The 14114-nt window shown below is 38.3% G+C and overlaps 1 protein-coding gene across 1 annotated transcript in view; it reads right to left on the reverse strand.

The window, feature by feature from the left end:
* The window catches only part of LOC102004723 (maltase-glucoamylase, intestinal), a gene marked incomplete in the record, with an annotated part of 238387 nt that extends 229652 nt beyond the window's left edge, over positions 1-8735 (reverse strand). The window contains 1 exon segment of the mRNA XM_013505005.1: positions 8611-8735. Coding sequence (XP_013360459.1) covers positions 8611-8613 — 3 coding nt within the window.
* Positions 8736-14114: the final 5379 nt, after the last annotated feature.

Genomic DNA, 14114 nt, shown 5'->3' on the forward strand with positions numbered 1-14114 from the left:
ATTTTTGGATTGGGTCTTTGAATTTGGAGGGGCTGAAATTTTTTAATTCTTTATATGTTCTAGATAGAAGCCCTTTGTCTGAGGGACCTAAAATGTGCTATTTTGATAGATTCATAAACTTTATTTCTCCAGTAATTATTTTTGTCTTATGTGAAGTCACTTAACATTTAAGTTTTGCTTAAATTATAGAAGTGTTTTATTACTTTACCTTGCAGGGCATTTTAATGCCTGCAGAAAGACTGTATAAGTAAACCATTTAAGTGGTTCTGTCTATAGTAGTAATAAAGTTCTTGCTGTTTTTTTAATTTGTCAAACGGAGCCAAGAAAGAACCCCAAAATACCCATTGAGTTTACCTTGCAGTTACAAGAATTGAAACCTTTAAAACAGATTTGCTTCTGGTTTTATTACACAGCGGTTCAACAATAGCTTTGTCTTTTTCCCTCAGTATTAATAAAAGGAGATGAGGACTTATTTTAGCTTATTTTCGGTATAACTAGCATAAATAAAAGATTTTGAGTGACTCATGTTTGTGAATTAAAATTTTAGTGTTTGCAAGAGCATTACAATTCCAAAGACTTGGAGACTCCTCTGAAAGATGAATAAAGTCCTATATCTTAACAGTTTTTGCGCTCTAAACTTTTGTAAGCTTTTTGATGTAAATGATACCAATTTAGAAACTAAAAAACTCTTTTTTATCAAATTCAACTATGAAAGGTTGCTCAAATACTGGCTTTTTCATAAAAACCTTATTGTGTTAAAGTTAGGCTATTTGCAATGCAATACTAATAAAAGTGGCTGCTTGGGTAGCTTTAGTTACCATCTTAACCTTATTTCTGCCACTGTTAGTTATTATAGATTCTGAGTTACTTGTATTTTGGTTAATGTCTCTGGACCAATAAAAAATGGTGAATATGAAAAAAAAAATTCCACAGTGATTAGTAATCTTCCATATTTGGTTAAATTAAATTAGCTAATAAGGCAAAGAGTTGGTCTTGTGTTCACTGACAAGGAGAGGATTTATCAGAATGTCATTCAAGTATCACATCTCTCTTTGGTTATTGTTAGTACTTGTAAGATGAGTGTTCTTTAAACTAATATTTTAAATTTTTCCAAGAGTTTATTAACCCAGTATGTTAGACACTATGAAGAAACACCACACATTGCTGGTCAAATTATAACCACCATATACACTATGGAGTCTTGACAACAACTATTATTATTACACTTACAACCCCAAAATTCCATTTATAGAGATTTATCCCAAAAATGCATTTATATATTTGAAGATCAATGTATATAGAGATAAAGGTTTTTCATTACATGAACCAGTAAAAATTAAGGACAGTATATGTAGCAATAAGGAAAGTACCAATTAAATTCGTTATTTAAAATTATGATGTGACTTTTTTTCAAAGTTAACCATTTCTATGATGCTCCATATTGTCATCTGGCAATTTGCCATGGATACTGAAATACTTTTTTGTTTGACAAACATATTTTAATACTAATGAGAATTATAGTTGATAATGACTGAGCAAATGTGCTAAGAGCTTTCCCTAATGTATCACATGCCATCCTCATAACAACGGCAAGTGAGTTTGGATGAGGAAGTGAAAGTTCACTCAGGTCCTTTAACCTGCCAATGTCATCTAGCTGATAAGGTACAAAGCCACTATTTAAACACCTGCCCTTTGGACTCTACAGCCAAGGCTTTTATACAATACTCTATATTCTATGCTCAATGCCCCATAGGATATGCCAGCTTAGGCTTTTTGTGAGACTGCAGTTGTATCATGTAGCACCTAGCTCATTAGCCACACTATCAGCATACACATGGAACTAGGCTGAGCCATTATATGCATTATTTTATTTAGTCATCATAATCAACTTAAGAATGGAAACTATAATCCATTTTACAAATAAATTAACTGAGCCTTAAAGAAGGTAGGTTGCTTAAGACCCAGACTTCTCTAGTAGCAGAGTCAGGCTTCAAAACAGGCAGTGTAAATCCAAACTCATTGCTTTTAAGGCTGATGTTCTACCACCTCCTACTATGTGATGTGAATACAAAAAAAAAAAAAAACAAAAAAAACTATACACCCATGAATAATAACTATCTAACGTAAGGGAGATAGGATAAGAGGAAGACAGCCATTAGGCTAAAAGGCTTATGGAAACAAAGGAAAATATTTCTGTCCCCATAGATCCTGGGGGACTGAAAGTGTTCTGTAGGTATCTTTAGCATCAATTCATTTTAAGTTTATGGTATATAGCATGGTTTTAAATTCTCTATGGCATCAAGGTGGACAAGGTACTGATGTGTCACATTTCTCAGTTTTATTTGTAATCAGGTTATTGGAGGGTAAAGAGAAAATCTGTTTGTAGTTTATTTGTGCATCGGTGGTTTTATTAAGCTTCCACAATGTGCCAAGCATTCTTCCAGAGCTGGTTATGCAACCATGAACAAAACAGATAAAAATTCCTGCCCTAGTGGACCTTATGTTCTATGGCTAGGAAAGAGAGTAACTGTAAATAAAATACCATAGGTTAAATTACACAAGGGCTACTGAAAAAAATGAAGCATAAGAAAAAGTTGAAGAAGCCGGGTGTGGTGGCACATGCCTGTAATTCCAGCGCTCAGGAGGCTAAGGCGCGAGGATCCTCTCTGGGCTACAAAGTGAGCTCAAGGCCATCCTGAACTGCATAATGAGACCCTGTCTCAAAAAGACCAAAAGAAAAAGAAAAAGTTGAAGAACGTGGGAGTGAGGATTGGAATTGTAAAAAGTTTGGTCAGGAAAAATCTCACCCCAAAAGTGAAAAATATTATACATAAATGACACAGACTCCATATATTTTTCTTCTTGAATACATGGCTATATGACTAATTGTCAAAGCTCAGGGATCTAAATAATTAAAATGGCTATACAAATTAATTTAGAAAATTAGATAACTAGCCTTTTTTCTGAATTATAGCCAGCATCTGATTTGTATAGGAGGAGCTCAACTATTATGCTATAAATAACATAAGCCAAGAAATCTAATTGAAAAGAAGTTATTTTTATGCAGACTAAGAATAACTTGCAAAGAAAACCTTAGAAAGCATGGCTATTCCTCAAAACTACTGGGCAACACTTCACAGGTGGCTCCACTGTCTCCAGGCTAGCTAGAGATGAGAAGGAAAAAAATTAGTAACAGTTTTTGTTTATTTTTGTCTTTGATTTCACAAGTCTAGTCACATCCAAAGTGCACAGATCTAAGAGTAAGCTCTGACTCTACTGAGCTGTGTGACTCTGAGGAAAAATAATACATTTCCCTGAGCCTCAGTTTCCCCTTAAGAATCACAAAAAGATTGTCTCTAGAAGAGGTTCTGTGGGCCCAGGCTGACAGCATACAAGAATTTGTTTTTCTTATCACTCTCTATAGCTACCCTCTGAACCAATTATCTGGGCGGGGCAGAAGGGTTGTTTTTGTGGTACTGGGCAGTACGCCCATAGTCTTCACACTGAACTATATCTCCAGCCTATTTACTTATTTATAGACAAGATCTTGCTATGTTGGTAAGATGGCCAAGTTGGGCTCAAAAGTGCTATCCTCTTGCCTCAACCTCTCAGAGTTCTGGGGTTACATGTATGTACTACCACACCCAGCTTGAACCAACTTTAAATGGAAAAATTTCTTCCACTAGGTCCACTTCCTCAGTGTCTCATACTGCTGATGAAGATGCTTGCAAAGTCATTTTATCAGCTCGTTGAAATTTATCTGTGAGCAAATCCTGATAAAAATCACTGGCATTATGTGAAAGTGTGAATAAGCTCAGATTTAGGATACAGGATAGACCATCATCCCTCTTCCTTTGGTCCCTTGTAGCACAAGAACCTACCCAACACAACAAACTACAGATTCTCCCTCTCACCCTCCCACTGTCCACCTCAACATTCTCACTGTCACACACCTGACACAGACCAGTAGAGACCGTGGAAATGCGTGATCCTCCGACAGCATCAAACTGACAGTTCAAGCCCTGTAGAATCTACTTGGAGCCTCTTCCAATGAGACCCTTCCAATTGATCTTGACCTCTCTCCTTTACCCAGCAGGAACTCACCCTTCCCACATCAGTCCAATCAGAAAAGAGATGCCCACAAGTGTCCTGCTAGATTCTGTTATCCAGAAAGAATTCAATTCTTTCTTAAATTTAACCAGGAAGGCACCAGTAATGACCCATTGTCTTCCCTGCTTCATCCAGAAACATTGATTCTATTTCCCACATAACTGCAAGCCCAGGCACCACACCTTTCATTCATGAACCCCTTCTGAATTCCATATGAGATCTGTCCTGACCCTCACCACACACCAACTCATACATGCATCTCAATGTTACACATACACACACAAACACACACACATACACACACACACACACACACACCCTCAGATTCCTCCCTGAAATAATTCTATGTTTCATCACAAAAGTACCAAACCCCTAAGGATAGTAATGGATTCCCAATTTCCTGACTATGATCGATTCTGTAATTACCTTTCTCACAGTTCTACAAGTTTTTAGAAGGAATGTCCCAAAATATTTAAGTCTTCTTACCAAATTCTAACTCCTTCCCCTCACATCCCCCACATCATTTCTAGAATTCTTCCCTGCAACCTAACCCTGCTTATTAAATAAAACCTCACAGGTCACCATAGACACAAAGATTTAGCCACAATCAGGCTTATAGATCTATCTGGAACCAGGAGAATACACACATGATCACACACACACACACACACACACACACACACACACGAAAAAGATAAGTTGAATTTTTTTCTATGTGCATTGTCCTAATTTTTTGGCATATTGTTATTTACTTTTGTCTGTAACAAATTAACAAGGGCATTGTGACCAAAAAAGACCAGCACACACACACATCTGCAGCCATCAGTGAGTATGCAATTCACAAACATACCTCATTATCTCTACAAGCTGCTCCTGCTCCCCCTGAATGTCCGATTCACAACAGAGCAGAGAAACGCAGTCCACAGAAAGCAACCCTTCCCTGTTAAACTGTTTAGCAGCCTATCAAGAAAATGTTAATGATTTCAAATGCAAATCACTGCCCAGTTTTCCCTTTCAGGATCAAAATTGTTAGTTAATTAGTAATCACAATCTTCCTCTGAGGAGGACATCCTTAAGACTTAGGGCAAGAAGGAACTGCTCCAACCCACCCAATCCCCTCAGGCCACTGGAATGTTTACTGGATGATGAGAACACTTAAGGTGTCTAGTAAAAGAACACAGGATTCACTCAATTTGTAGACAATAAAGATCAAAAAGTAAATTAGATGCTATCCCAGAACTCTGGTCTTTCCTAGAGAGCCCTAGTCTCCCAGGAACTCATAAATATTGAGTTGCAATCTGCTAATCTGTGATTGAAGGAAACTGTTTTCAAATTCTCTTAAAACTATAAAATGTGCCCTTAAGCTTGACTAAGCTGTGGAGACCATTGGGCAGTCCAGTGTCTGCTATGGGATACACTTAGAATTACATTTTTAAATGCCTGCGATAAGTAAGGATCAAGGGGAATTGGTCATATTAAAATAGTTACTAGACTTTTTCATTGCAATATGTGCCTCTTTATATGTCAATAATATAACAGGTATAGTAGCTATGCAATTTCTAAATAGATTTAAAAATTAATAATCTTCCAATAGTGTCTTAAATGCAGAATATGAAAGTAATGTACCCTCTCAGAATAAAAGTCATTGGTACAGCTAACACTATTGTGGTTTGCAGCCTAACTTTACACTAAAAAGAAATATGAAATTTCAATTAGAAATTATCCAAGAAATATACACAAACACTGCCCCCTCCACTTCACCAGGCTGCATGAATTCTATCCAGGAATTCATTACTAAGAACCCTGTTATCACTAAATGGCCCTTCCTCAACACAGAGCAAAGTCCTCCCCCAATATGATCCATGCACTGTGGTTGCCAATCCTCAAAAGAAATAACAGCAATTGAACATAAATGTTGCAAAGTTTTTGTTACATGTCAGGGAAATTTGACATTCATCAACCCTAATGATTTTTAGACAGTGCTTGCACTCATATATCCTTGTTTTTAATTTTGTTTCTTTAGTAATTTAATTTTAATTTTACAAAAGTCACAGTCTGAAACATATTGAGATATAAAAACAAAAAACTGCTCTCTTACTGCACACACTGTTTAAAGCCCTACTTGTATGATAGACATTGTGAAATGAAAGGAAACTGCTCAAAAGTAAAGAGCAACTGGGATGAGGGAAAAGAGAAAAGAAGAGAAAAATTATGTATATATGTATATACAGGATAGCTAACATAGTTGTACTACTGACTTCTATTGCTTTATTGAAAGAAACAGTTAAGGATTAATTATTTGATCAATCTTACATGTCTCTGTTTTCCTGAGTAACCACTTTGAAGCTATCAATATGTAATACCACAACCATTGTTAATTTCCTATCACCTTGTCAGAATTTCAGTATTGCTTGTATTGTTCTTGCGTTATTTTGTAAATGTATGTGTGTGTGTGTGTGTGTTTGTTAAATAAAGAAAGAAAGAAAAAAAGAAAGAAAGAAAGCCCTGCTTGACTATTGCTATTTTAGAGCTTTTACTTTTATGGACCAGTGAAAATTCAGCAGATATTGAGCCAAAGGACATGAATTTATGAAGTGATTATCATCTGGAAAAACTAAACAAAAGTCACCATGTCTTATCATGGCCATGTCATAGTGGACACAGACTTGGACAAACAAAATAGAATCAATTTATCTTTTCCAAAAGCTCACTTCTTTGTCCTTTGGTTTCTCATGTCACTGGCCACTAGAGAAAATGTTGTCAGGAATCAGCAAAGTCTGACATCCAGGCTTTGGGAAAACTGGATGCATTTACCATCATGAAATCAAATAACTTAGATGTAAAAGAGGAAGGAAAGGAAACTGGCTTGCAGTACCAAGAGCTCTGCCTGTGTCACCTTATTGAGAGTCGTGATTGCTCCAACCAGCTCCGGAGCCTCTGTGGGCTGGAACATTCGGTGTGACCTCTAATGAACTTTAAAGATCACCAAGGATAGTTGTCTAATTTTGAAAATAAATAAATTGAGACCCAGAAATGTTGAAAGGCTTGTGTGGGTGCTCACCAAAAGATCCAAATCTGTATTCAAAGCCCATCTCTACTTACCAATGGGAGGAGCTTAAGCAAGTAAGCCTCTGTTTTCCTTAATTTAAATGAAGAGAAAAATGGTTTCCATCCAATAAAGTAAAATAAATTAATTAAATTAAATAAGTAAAACAATGCCTTGATGTTACATAAATACCCAGTAAATATGTTACAATAGGGTCATGATGAATTACCACAGACCTTGAACTTCAATCAGAAGTTCCTACAATTATGCCAACGTCTCACTATACCCAGGATTCTAAACACAGTAGATAGTTATTAATATGTTAAAAAAAAATTCAAGCACCTACTCTGCACAAGACTCAACACGCATATTGACATCTGTGCTATTTCTAGATGTCAGTAGTTTAGAGGTTTAGCTTCAAGCCCTTAAACTCAAAAAGTTGATTTAGGTCAAATCAAATTACAAGCACTATGGTACCTACAGCAGCTTGCTGCTTAGTGACAGGGATTTCCCCAACCTCAGGAAAGTCATGGAGACTGCATACTTAGGAACTATGAAGACCATGCAAGTATGAGAACAAGTAAGGTGATAACAATGCCTCTGTCTGCCCATTCCCACATCCACCACCCTCAAGAGGCCTTCAGCACCCCACATGTGGATCAAGCACTAGCCCCTGAGCTGCCACCTGCTTGCAGTCACAGAAAATACAAGAATAACCCCTTACTGATATAACTCAATTCAACGCTTAGTTTTTATATGTGCACTACCAACAAGTTACCATCAGAATATAAGCACTCCATTGATGGAGTGCTTGGTCTGACCTATTTATTGTGCTGACTGATCCACAATTCACATGTCATTCTTTTATTTCCTCCTCTTGACTACACTGAGAGGTAAGTAGTGTAATTATCTCTCAAGATGAGAAACTCCAGGCACAAACAACTACTTGCTTAAGGCTATATAAATGGTAAAATGCAAAGCCAGACATTCTGGTCAAGCCTACACCTGCAAGAAATATGATTAGTTGCTCTGTGACCCCGTAGTGGAGACAGTGTATGTGAGAAGTAATCAGATGTGATACAAAAAGAGATGAGAGCATCACTCAATGCCATGGGAAGGAGAACATACATCAAGGAAGCAACAAGGGACAAAACAAAAGCAGGAGTAGGAAAGGAAGCAAAAAAGGAAAGACATTTTGGACCAAAGGAGTAGTGTCAGGACTGTTTTTGGAGACTTCAGCAAAAAGATACAGACTGTGAGACATTTGTGGGATGATCAGGGACACTGTTGGAAAATTACACTGGAGTCATGGTGTGAAAGTTCTAGCATCTTGGTAAGAAGATTCCTTTAAACAACAGGGAACCACTGTAGGTCAGAAACTGCCCAGAACTGTCACAAGCATAAGCTAGGTTTCTGAGCTTTCTGCCTAGGACTCAAAATGTTGGATCATCTACCATTTTCAGTGTTTAGTCCAGAAGAATATTACTTCCTCCCATAGTTCTGACAAGACCAACAGCATAAACACAGGGGACCCTGGAAGCTGCATGAGATGCACGTCCATTGGAGTGAAGATGTGCAGCTATGAGGAAGAAAAGAGAAAATGGATGTAAATCTTTAGCATAGTCCATAGTCCATAGTAAGCGCTCCACAGATGTTATTACTGTTATTGATATTCACCTTTCCTGGAATTCTAATGCATTAGTACACTCAAGAATGCACTGTTTTGTTTTATGGTTGTGCATTTTCCTAAGTGCTCAGAGGAGTCTTAGCCATCCATCAGGTCCCTGTTAATTGAGTTTCCTCAAATGTTCCATCAAAGCCAGACCCACCAGAAGAGCCTATTCTGACCACTGAGCTCAGAGGCAGATGAATCCCACTGTGTATTCTTTATCCTCTTTGCACTGAACATGAGTTCATGGATTCTTCCTTCCTAGAATAAAGTCCTTTTAGAAAGTAATATCCTCATCTCTCTGAATTTGCCAGAAATAGACTGTGAGTAGGTTAGGTGTCCCTGAAAGTATCCTAAACTAAAACTGTTGGATATAATATTTCGATAAAAAAAAAACAAGACATTTAGAAGGGTATTTCCATGTTAAATGAATAAGGGTGACCAGCCATCAATATGGTATCATTAAAAGCAAGGGTCTTGAAACAAGCCTGCGCTTGTGTATTAGATTCTCTACCTTTATTGACTGCACACCTTTGTCAATAAAACTTTCCAAAGCTCAAGTTATCTTATCTGTAAATTAAGGATTATAATATGTACTCATAATTTTATTTTGACCCTAAGCTGATATAATAAATATTAATATATACTATCAGGTTCCAAGCTCCACCCTAACTTATCATTTCTGAAAGTAAAATGTTATCAACAATAATAATCATTAGTTTAAATAGTTGTTAATAAATGTTCCTCAAATTTATCAAGCCCTAAGTACAGCCTTAGTGGGTTAGGCTGGAAGGAAGTGACCTCTTCCATCAGGAATAACTGGGAAAGACGAGTGGTGAACACCTAGTAACCACCCCACCTATGAGCTGCTTCTATGGCTAGTGCAGGAAAACCAAATCTATACTTTGTTCTCCTCTACTCTCCCCGCCACCACACACACACTCAACATCACAGAAAACCAAACACACATGAATACAAGGCATCTACACACTCTACCTATCAAAATGATCTCTCACAATATCCATAGCCCCCAAACTTAAAGTGTACCTCTTCTTTTTATTTCAGCCAAGTGACTTTCCTTCTTTTGTCCCATATATAAGCCCTTTACATCCAAGGGCACCTCAAAAAGGAGAAAATGAATCCATGGGAGCAGGAGCAATTTCTCTTCTCAGAAATGTTCTGAGGAAGGTGAGAGTAGAAACAACATACAGAGGGTATTACAGCATTTCCTCCTTTTGTGAAATATCTACTGTTCAGCAGCTTTACACCCTCTTTCATCCTGTCCAACCTCTAACCACATGGATAGGAGCACGTGCACACAGATGTGAGTCCAAGGAGGAGTTGTTTGGTACATTATCTAATATTCATGCACTTGCAATAAAACTTTATACATCTGTATGACATTAATCTTTCCAGAGCACTTTGATCTGTATCATCTCTTTTATAACAACAATCCTATGAAATAGAGCAGGTGTTTTTAATTCCCTCCTATATATGAGGAAATAGAAACTAAGAAAAATGACCTTCTAAAGGTCACTGTAGTAGTGGCAAAGTTGGGTTCATATGAATTTAATTTCTACCTAGTAAGCCAGTATTTACAGAATTTTAAGTCAGTAAATCTAGCTTTTTAGACTAAATATTTGTTCATTCATTCAACAAATTCAAAATTCACTGGCCACCAAATCTTCAAAGAAAAACCCTCAAATCCTGTTACAGAATTCTACCCTCCTCACTGAGAGATGGTACTCCCCTGGGGTGCGAAGCTTACACAGAGACTCCCATCAGCAGCAGCAGCTGCACTCCCAACCCCAGGTGGCACTGTAAGGGCACTCCTGCACAGGCAGCTCAGCATAACCCCACTCTCCAACCACAGCTCCCCCAACCAGCTCTGGACAGAGAATTCAGCCTCTCCAATTGGACTCTTCCTCCCAGAAATTTGAATTTGAGACACAGAACCTGAATTATAATGCACTGGGCACGAGATCTGTCAGTGCTTTAAGAGGCAGAAATTAATCAGTACTTGTTTGCCCAAAAAAGAATAGAATAGATACATGGAGAGAATCAAAAGTAACAAGCCACTCAAACGTGCTACAGAATCCTCCCCTAAAGGGTCCCACTGTTGGAGACTTGGTCCCCTGCGTGTGGTATTAGGAAGACATGGGATCTTTAAGAGATAGAGCCTAGTATGGTGAATGGATCACTGGAGGTCTTGCCTTTGAAAGGAATTAATGCAGCTCCTGTGGGAACCTGGGTTGTTCTTGTAAGAGGACTGTTACAAAAAAGCAAGACTTGTCCCTCCTCAGTCTTTGGCTTTCTGTGACCCCATGTGATTTCTCCTCATCTCCATGTCCCACCATGACACTGTCTGCCATGATGTGACACAGCCAGGTGAGACCCCATCAGAGCCAGGACCGTGCTGATTGCACTTTCAGTCTTTAAAATAGAACTATTTTCTTTATAGTTAGCCTGCCTCCATTATTTCATTATATAAATTCAAAACAGACTACTGCAAAACCCAAAGAAGGATAAACAGAGGGACTACTTGCAAGAATTTTTCCAATTTCTGTGAAGGCTAAAATATAACTTAATTTCATATGATCCTTTTGTTTGTTCCCCAGAATACTACTTTTACTATTTTCACCATAACAACCACCATCACTACCACCCCTTACTTCTTGCCAGTTTCTGCACCATAAAACCAATCCCTGCTAGGCTGGCTGTGATAGTCTCTCACTGTCTGCCCTTGAGCAACATAACTAAATATCTCCACTGAAAATTTCTACACATCTAGTTTTCCTATAAACAGCCAATTATCACTGACAATCATGAGACCTTCTCATCTCCCTCTGAATCATTCGACATTCTCACAGGATTACAATTTTTACATCAGGAGACATGTATCCAAGGACATATGTGGTGATACACTGAGAAGTACAGAATGAATTTTCTGAGAAATTCAATTTCAGCTCAAGATCCTTGAAGAAGACTAAGTAATTTCAATCATTATTCTGAATTATGAAAAATGTGCTGGCACCTATAATATATAGAAGTTTATGTTATTTTTCAACATAAAACACCAAATTCTACAGAAATTTTTCCATGTAATCAGCTCCTATATGTATGCTTGCTTGCAGTCTCACACCCCTGGAGAAAGGTGTTAAAAGATAAAGCCTAGAATTCACTGGCAATATCTTATACATGGATTGTACTGTTTTTGCCCTTTTCTCTGGGTCAGCTCTCCTTCCCTCACATACCTCCCCTTCCTCTTCTGCTCGCTTAGAATCACCATGTCCACACTGTCTCCATCAGAACTCAGCAACCACTCCTGTGGGAGAACCCTCAAAGAGCCAGTGCCACACAGTGGTCACTTACCTTTTTATGTTACACTTTGCTAGAGAGAAACAGACCTTGCTTATCATCCAAGGTCTTACAGCTCTATTACCTTTACTTAAAACAGCATCTCCTTTGGCCCATGTTTGTGGACAAAGTGAAACTTCTAAAGTGGTGCAGAATTCCCTCTGAAGGAATCTCTACCCATACGCCCTGCTAAGAAAAATTATCTTATTTATGTTCCTAACCACAAGCTTCCGCATTGGCATCAAAATTCACTAGCATAAGGATGAGCACCTAACCCAAACACAGCCAATCCTTAAACTGACCAGCAACTTATGAGGTATTTTGCTTTGTGACAACTTGACCATGCAGATTCTTTAAGTATAAAACATAGGGATAGTTACTAGAAGGATTAATTACTAATAAGAACAAAATGAAAATAGAAAAAGAAATAAGAAATGGCTAAGAGAATCCTTCACAGTGCTTCCTTATACTAGTAACTCTCTGCCCACATCTCTTTCAACATGTGAACAAAACCACTATGAATTAAAACACAGGAAGTAAAGACATTCTTTCTTGTGCTTCCTCTCTTGCACTTCCTGTTTTTTGCCTCACTGTGACAATCAAACTTGGACAGGAAGCAAGCCAACCTTGTCTTGAATTCACTTCTTGGTTTCACATGCACAGATGGGTTATCTCACATGCACAGACCAGTTATCTCATCTTTCTGTCCTCCTCCAAATGCTAGGTAAGTAAGATCTCTCTCCCCCTCTTATTCTCCTCCCTCTCCTGCTCTCCACTCTTGAGAATCCTAGGTCCAAGGTACAGGTTTTATATTCAATCAGGTAGTAACTGTGTTCAACTTCAGTAATACTGAATACTGTGGCCCAAGACATGAAGTTTCCCTTCATCACATAGTGAAAAACCTGAAGAAGAGTTGTTATTAGTGTGGTTTCATCTGTTCAAGGATTTCAGAATGAGAACTTTGAAATTTCCTTGGCTTCTCCTTTATGGTTGGAATTCAACCATAATGAGCAAGTTCAGGTGCAGGAAAAAAGGCAGAAGTGCTGTCTAATAAATCCCACCCAATTCCTCTCCTTGTCTCTCAGGGAGCACTCCTATCTGAAAGAAAGATGGTAAATGCAGTTTATTCTTAGAAGGTAACATTGGCATACCCAATAACATGGAGATTATTGATAATGAGGAGGAGAGAACTAATATTTCACAGGCAGTTGGCAGTATCACTACAAACAGAATGGCAAGCTGGGAGTGTGGACTCTACTGCCTAGGTCTTCCTCTTGCTCCAACCCAACCTGTAGCAGAGCTCTGCTTTGGGAGTCTATGAGCAATGCTTTTGATTTTAAGAAAGTAATACATCACACACACTTCCCCTTCAGTGTTCTTCACATGTTACAAATAATTGGCAGAGCTGGATTAGGGGATTTCTGCGACTCTGGAATACATACTGGGACTCTGGGATACATACAAAATTCTTCAATTTCTAACAAAAGTCTTATTGCGGACTGATCAGGCCCACAACCTCCCAAATAAGAGGATGGTGAAGGCTTAAATAAAAGAGACAAGTGGTATGATTTTAGGCCTCCAGGAAGACCAAAACCCTCTAGCAGAATTAGAGATTCTCTGGGGGCTGAGACAAAGAACTTCTCTGGGCGGCCTGTGTTTATTTGGTTTTCAAATGAAGGAAGGGGTTAGAGTGCAAAGCACAGGAAACTGAGAAGGACCTTGGGAGTTAGCTCGAGGACTCCAAGTAATAAATTGTGTTAATTTAGGAGAACTATCTTATCTCCAGGTTGACCTACACTGCAGGAGTGAGATGACTACAGCTATACTCTTTATCTAGTTAACTGAGGTTGGAGCCAGGTGTCCTCAGCTGTGGCCTGCTCTTGTCCTTTGAGGCATAATGGTATCACAGGTCACAACAGGCCTCAGCTGGGA

The sequence above is a fragment of the Chinchilla lanigera genome, unplaced genomic scaffold (assembly GCF_000276665.1).
Source record: "Chinchilla lanigera isolate Chin_1 unplaced genomic scaffold, ChiLan1.0 scaffold00093, whole genome shotgun sequence".
In the NCBI taxonomy this organism is placed as follows: Eukaryota; Metazoa; Chordata; class Mammalia; order Rodentia; family Chinchillidae; genus Chinchilla; species Chinchilla lanigera.